Consider the following 7839-nt stretch of genomic DNA (forward strand, 5'->3'; position numbering starts at 1 on the left):
CCAGGAATACAGCGCGTTTCGGATAGGAATGGTTCAGTTTGGCACTTCAGAATTCAGACTGACGCCTCACATTGATAATCTGGAGGTGGCCAACAGTTTTGCTGTCACCAATTGCTGTAAGTAGAAAAGTATTTCATACGTTTTGCTCGGAGAAAAAACAAAAGGTTTCCATACGATCCACGTTCTGTCAACAATGGTAGCTAAGGATAAAGGCGAATGGAGGAGGAGAAGAAAAGTTGTTTTATTTTTCTTATCACATTTAGAGATCAGCTGCAAAAATATCGATTCTATACAGCTGTTCATCCCACAGTCCTAACGATCTTTCTCTAAAGTGGGTGAAGAAGTGACGGATAATTATATGTGGCTTCAATTACCATCAAGGTGTCAGGTTTATGATCACTGATTCACGGCTTTAAACAAAACCAAACAAACAGAAACCAAAGAACATGGACATTTCAATTATGAGTATGTGAAATATGTTATATTTAAGACAGGGAAAATCATCTATCAGTCGGTTCTTGGTCCACCTCAGAAGCACACCGAGGCTTCACCACTAGTACAGGGGATTATAAGGATTAATACAATGATGTGCAAATAGAGTCCAAAGTCCCTAATGATTGACAGCTCCTGCACAGACCAAGACTGCATGTGTTCCATCCAATTCCGTCACTTCTTATATCATTTCTTTTTCCACTGTCTGTACTTTTTTTTTACCCTTTCTGACCATGTTGCTGACTGTTGACTCCTGAAACATAAATAAACAAATAAATGAAAACTGCCACCACGGGAGGCAGCCAGCAGCTTTCAGGGGTCGCTATTTTTAATAGCTCACGTCTCCCACATTTCATCAGGCGGTTGCCAGGCGACTACTCCTCTCAACAGTCCTTTTAAACATAAATCAAACGCTCCTGATTGGTCCGCGCATTTGCCCAATCGATTTCATTACCATATAAAAGCTCCCTGCTCCGACAGCAGCCTCTGTGTCAGATCACAGAAGACGCAGCCATGCTCGACATACCCATGTAACTGCACGGACTGAGGGGAATATTAAAGGCTTACACACACTCACTGAATAATTAACACATTGTGCTGTTATTATAAGGATGTTTAGAGAATAATATCTAAATGAACCTAACCTTACCCTTTCTCCCAAATTGCAATTAAAATCGAACCCAACCATGCAATAAAATTGATTTTAAATTTTTAAAATTCAATTTTCTCATCCATTATTCAGCTGCTACCTTTAAGGGTTGTCACCCTGAGTTATTTACCACCACCTTTACCCTATTTATTGTCTTCTCTGCTTTGATACCGTATATTCATACCATTACCCATTAAGTCTACAATTCTTCTTTGGGCGTCTTCCTTCCATTGCCTGGCATCTTCAGTCTCATATTCCTTTTTAAGAACATGTCTTAACCATCTCTACCTTTCTTCTCAAACCTCAAACCCTCACATCAGTAAATCATATGAAGACAGTAATGCTGCATCTTCTGTACCAAACTGAGTCAAGATTTCTTGCATTGGTGGTTTATAATGCTGACAGACTGGTTGGATGACTAACTGTGAGGCTGCTTCACCTCTTTAACACAGCGGCTGTACTTCAGGTGTTAAAGAGCAAATGAGTAAGATGTACATACACCCATCAGTCACACTGAATAAATGGAGGGATTCTCATTTGACAGCAAATTAAGTCAGAGGAAGGCAGTTCAATTTTTTATGTTATTATTTTATTTTGCACCAGTAGATGGCAGCCTGCCTTATAATCCACCTCTGCATTTGATTAAAGTGTGTGGGCCAGTCTAACATGTATTACTTGATGTTGGGGAGGGGGGGAGGGGTGTGTACCAGGATAATGAGTGTCTCGTATGCATAGTTCTAGTCATGAAGTGTCCCACTGTTTTTAGCATTATAGTGCTTTGCCCATTTTATATTATGGAGTGTGTTCTAAAAGGTCACGAGAATGTTAAATTGTATGAATCTGTGTGACACAGACCAATCTCACTCTGGTTGCACTTTTTTCACAACACAGCAGAGCACTCCATCAACACTGTGTGTCACACAAAGTGGGAGGGAAAGTGACACACTCCTCCATCAATAACAGTTGAACTGGACAGGCCTGATTTGCTGTCCGACTAGAGCAATAAATATGGAAGAACTGTGCTAAAGCACCTGAGAATACAGGTGCTCCTGAGACCCTGGGTAAAGGGATAGTGCAGCTTATAACATTACACTGCAGAGAAAATGGATATTTATGATATATGTTGTAGTTTGGACTTTGTTCATATTTTTACATGGAATCCATTTCATTGAAGCAGTGGGAGCTGGAGCCAATCCCAGGAGTTGCTCAGTGTGGGCGGTGCACACCCTGCGCCATCCATCACAGTATTCAGTTTGGTCTTTGTATACATTATTTGGACATTGAATTTGCAAATTGAATGAAAAAGGTGGTGGTTACATTATTTACAGAGTTGATGTAAATCAAATACAAAATGAAATCAGTATAAAATGTATGCATCAGGGATTAAAATATAAAGTGGTATATCCATGAAATATACATTTAACATAAGGTACAAAAAGTGACAAAGCTGATCTTAACAGAGCCTTTAACTCCATGGTTCAGTTTATAGTTTATAATACATTTAGAAATTAGTGGGACCAGATATTTTGTATTTTATTAAATACTATTGTATTGTATTCTATTATTTTATATTATGGCTTATCTACATGTAACCAAATTATCATTAAGATCAGGTAGGCACTAACACATTGCATCAACAACATTGTTATATTCCCATCATATTCCCGATGCTTCAGGGCAGAGATTTCAAATACAGTTTGTAACCAGTAGGTCAGGCAGCAGTCGTCCTTCAGTGTCAGTGACTGACTTGTCCCAGAAAAGAAAAGTCACAGAGACAAAGCACTAACACAAAATTTCAATCACATGTTTTCTATAAAAAACAAACCTAGATGTGGCGATGTAGCTTTGCTTTTTCAGCCAAGCCATCAATCAGGTAAAACAGTTGTTGTTTCTCAGCTAATGAAAGTGACTGCATGATGAAATACCATCGCTCCTAAAATGATTGCTTTCTTTCATGATTATTCATCTTTCCATTCAGCCATTTGGCCCAGAACACTTTTGTCTTTGTCAGTCCAATTCATTATTTTATGGTCAGAATGACTTTGTTCAAAATGTTTTCTCTAAAGCACCGGCGCTTTGTCGGTGCACAAGTGCAACAAATGCTTCGGTTCTTATCAGCTCTATACGTAGGTTGGCAAATGGAGCCACAGATTTCCTCTATGGAGCTTTGATCTTTATCTGATAAATTAAAAAAACCTGCCACTGTGCAGAGTTGTATCCTTGGCAGTCTGTGTTGATGTCCCCGTCCTTATCTCTTATCTAAAACCAACTACAGCCTCTGATCAAGCTATAAAAGCTTGTACAACGATGACAACATCAACAACAAGTCTGGTTTTCTGTGGCCGTAGTGGAGATGAAATCTATCAAGAGCAGTCAGTCATCAGGCAGTGAGTGGAAGACACACAGGCTAGAGCGTATGATTATAGATCAGCTGTCTCAGCCGTTTACAATACGTTGTTGAGATGATGAAGAACATCATTTCAGAACAGAGGGAGAGAGTATCTCAGCTGGTCCTTAGTCTGATGGTCATAAAGTCCTTGGTCGATGGAGTAAAAGTACTCTCAAAGTACACTTGCTGTATAACCCTGGTGGTCTCATTTTGAATCTGTTTGAATCTATCTTTGCTGTATTTTTTGTGTAGTAATGTTTGATATCTATATTACTTTAAATTAAAACAACCATTGTCCTACATGGATGATCAATTCTAACATTGTCCAATAGGAAGACACCATGGTATCTGGGGGGATCATGGTTCCTCCATATGCCATGCTAAATTGGTACATCTTCAAGTACAAGTATGAGTATTTGAATCAAGTAGCAGGCATGTATCTCTAGCGTTCCCATTTTGTTTTAAATTGGAAATCCAGACATTTAACCAATTTCAGTTGAACTAGCATTCATCAATCTGATATTAAATTAGATGAATTAAAACAATAGCAGTTATCATTCACAGAAAGGTGTGACCTTCACGTCATTATGATCATTTATCTGGTCTTAAAAGATTTCAGGGTCTGTAAAACCAACCAAAGGGTAAAAGTGTAAATGATGAAAATTAAAGCACACAGTAATTGAAGAATATTTTAGCCTGCATTTTAGCTGATGCAGATGTGTGTCACTGAGGAAAGTATGAGCTGGTGAAGCTGTGTGAGTTTCAAAGGTTCTCTGAGGACAGATATTGTCTGTCTTTGTAGTGTTGTCCTTTTTTTAACCCTTCTCCAAGGACATAATGTAGGGTTAGTCTATAAATATACAGTATATGCACTAGTGTTCGGGAAGACGTCAAGCTCCCTACATTTTATTAACCCTGTAGATTAAGTTATAAAATGCATCAAATTCTTTTTTTTTTTTTTTCATTATATTTAGTTCCACCGAAAAGATAACTCTAAGTGAAGTGCACTGCTATTTACAAGAATTTGGCTCTTTGCTTAACAAACTGAGGTCCAGGATTCAAACTAGCACTGATCTAACTGATCATGGGTCAAGAGAGTTTTTTTAAGGTAGATGAAATGCTATAGATACAATCCAAAATGTCTGGAAGAAATTAAAACACTGAAAACAAAGAAAAAAGACAGTTAGATGAAAGTTTAACTTGATCGTTGAAACAACATTGAAGGCATGCAAAATGCAATAACTGCAAACATTTATTTATTTTTTTCCACAGGTCTAAGAATGTGTATGTCTATCACACATCACAGTGTTACAGTTTATACATTTTTTAATTTTATGAAATCTGCTGTCCCACATTTCGACACCCATCAGCCCAGGACTAGCCGTGGTATTTATCCTCTGGCTTTGCCATCTTTTATTATCCCTGATGTTAATTATATATTTCTTTCAGCCAGTCTGAACTTTAATTTTCTTCTGCAAAACACTTTCCTGCAGACATTACATCATGAAATAATTCCCCTCCTTCACTTTCTTTTTTCTCCTGCCCTGTCTCCTAACCTTCGCCCACTTAATGCTCAACACTTGGAGCTTTGGTTTCCTTCTGTCCTTTACGTTATTACCAACAGTGGAGCTTTGGTTTCCTTCTGTCCTTTACTTAAACTTTATTACCAACAGCTCTGTGAAACTTGTCTTTGCCCTTTCCATACCTGCTGACATTTTCAAGTATTTTTAAACCATTTGTAGGCCTCGGTCAGTAGTGTATTGTTAGCTTTTAATCTTAATTAAAAATTGAACTATTTTTTAACTAATTTAACTTTTTTTTTACACAAACACTTTATCTACAAGGAAAAACAGTGAGAACTGAGAGACAACAGTCTTTTTGCCCATGTTTCCAAAGTTGGACCAATCATTTTCCTGGACGCACCAGCCATGTTGTTTAATTAGCCAATGAAACCTGCAGTTTATCAAAGGCAGTTGAACAACGAGCAGACAAAATCAATCAGGAACGAGCCACACCTTTGGGCATGGTGATTTTTAGTTGAATGTATTATAGTGTAGAGAGCGTTAACAGACAAACAGTTTGTGTTTGAATTCATTAACCTCTACCTCATCAGCTGTGCATTAATACTGGAACATCAGAGGCTGGAACAGGACTACATTTATTTCATAAAACCACAACATTGTCAGAGTAAGAGGCTGCTTTTCGAAAGGGCTTCTTCAGCATCCATGTCCTCAGATGGGTAAGATCTCTGAGTGACAGGGAACTGTCACACACACACACACACACTCACACACACTCACAAAGTAAATATGCACATTCAACATATTTTGTTTGGCTGTCTTCATATTCAGGAAATAGTCTGGCTGTCAGCTTGTAAGGATTTAGCGCAGCACTGGCAACTTCACAAACTTCCCGACTGTCAGCTCCTATTTTAACGCTGTCAGAGTAAAGCTGTCTGCTGCTGCTTAAGTGGACAGGTGAGAGGGGGCTCATATGCAGGTCAGTTTTAGAGCTGCTGCCAGATTTGCTTTGGAGACCTGAAATTATACAGGTCACTCAAATCATTGTTCTGTTGTCATGAAGTTCATGTTCTCAGCCTGCTGGTGGTAAAACTAAATAGAGATTATTTCTACTAAGGCCATGTGCAAAGGGATCTTCTCCTATTCACATGTTTACACAGACCCTGCGAATGAGAAAAAAAATCCAGAGTTTAATTGGAGCCTCTTAATATGATTCTGGTCCCAGCAGTGCATTTGCCATGCCTGTAGATGGTGCTGTATTGTCCCTGTGCCAACATAGTAATACTGGAAGAAGTTCACGAAACCATGAGAATAATATTTTATGTTATTACACCAAGGTGGAATAATTAGCACACCAAGTAGCCAAATTAGCTTCTCAAGCACAGTCAGAAGTAGCTTGGCATCTGTCATTGTTGTTATTGTGTGATGGTGAGCCAGGGTGTTTGAGTACTAGATTACAGAACGACAGGGCTGACCACATCCTCACTGTTGTGGTCTGTCTGTGTTGTTTGCTCTATGAGGTTTGGGTTTTCTGGAAACCAACTCAGGACAACATTGTAGCTGAATGTCAGTGATTTACTCTTCTTCTTTAATTGTAGCTGAATGTCAGTGATTTACTCCGCTTCCTCTGTCAAGTGATGGTCTCTCCAGGTGGATGTAAATGTTGATCTGGCACAACCTCCCTTTTGCTTCTTGACCTAGGTGTCACTATCTTCTGAACTAACCAGCTCCTTGACCTACGTATATAAGACATCCTACTAGAGGATCAGGGCGTGGAATCCACTATTTAATCAAGTAATTACCGTGGGCTGCCAAGGTAACATAAATAACATACTGTAATAATAATGTCAATGAATCCATACAAATGATGACCTTTAAATCTGTTCTCCGTAAATCAGCAAAATAGACATAGCCATATGTTCTACCTTTTATTGAAGATTAATGACTGTCGACATGTTGTAAATGTCACAAAAGTCCACAAATACAGCTGTAGCAAAACTACAGCAAAACAGCCTTGACATTTGTCAATGGAATGTGGTGAATGTTAACAGCATAAAGTCTGATGTCAATAGTTGGAAAAATGTATCAAATTAAATTAAAATAAATTAAATGACCAATATTGGAGAATATTACCAGTTCAATATAGTGCATTACATTTATATATATGTATATAAGAATTAGTTTGAAGACATTGTAGCAAAGAAAAAACTACATGAACTGTTTTTAATGACTGGGATTGGAATTCCCTATTCCAGTTCAGACTCCTTGTGTTTTTAATAAAACCTTTAACATTTATGTGCCATTTAAAATTGGGAAAAGAGACAAAGGAAGAGTATTGACTTTTCTAAACTACACACACAGTGAACATTGTTTTTTCTTCCTTTATTTAGCAGTGATCAAAGCCTTAAAAGCCTCAACAGACACTAAGCTGAGTTGGGCTTTAATTTTTTCTTCTTAAAAAAATACTTCATAACATTCTGTGCAGTGCAAAGGTGCAAATATCAGGTTGAAAGGCATTTTTCCAGGAACCTTAAGTTAAGAGAACGTGTGTTTTATACAGTGTTATCCTACTGTCCACTTCTCTTAGGTCAGGGGTCAGCAGCCTCTGTGACATTGAGTGATAGTTTGGCCAATGAGTAGGCTCTAGGATTGTTGTTAATGGCTGATTATGAACAACAATGAGTTTGATTTGAAAACAAGCTGAAAGGACTGACGGACACTCAGACATGCAAGTTTCTGGATTCGGGCTCTTTATTGTGAGGATAAAGAAAGGCCTTGAAGATTAGATA

General features: G+C 38.2%; 1 protein-coding gene across 3 annotated transcripts in view; it reads left to right on the forward strand.

The window, feature by feature from the left end:
• gria2b (glutamate receptor, ionotropic, AMPA 2b) overlaps positions 1 to 7839 on the forward strand; it is a 38039-nt gene continuing 30200 nt past the window's right edge. For all 3 annotated transcript variants that reach the window (XM_017039424.1, XM_008326604.2, XM_008326602.2), the window contains exon 1: positions 1 to 116. In XM_017039424.1, coding sequence (XP_016894913.1) covers positions 29 to 116 — 88 coding nt within the window. In that variant the 5' untranslated portion in view covers positions 1 to 28. The remainder of the gene's footprint in view (positions 117 to 7839) is intronic.

Source organism: Cynoglossus semilaevis, chromosome 15 (genome assembly GCF_000523025.1).
Source record: "Cynoglossus semilaevis isolate Cse_v1.0 chromosome 15, Cse_v1.0, whole genome shotgun sequence".
Classification (NCBI taxonomy): domain Eukaryota; kingdom Metazoa; phylum Chordata; class Actinopteri; order Pleuronectiformes; family Cynoglossidae; genus Cynoglossus; species Cynoglossus semilaevis.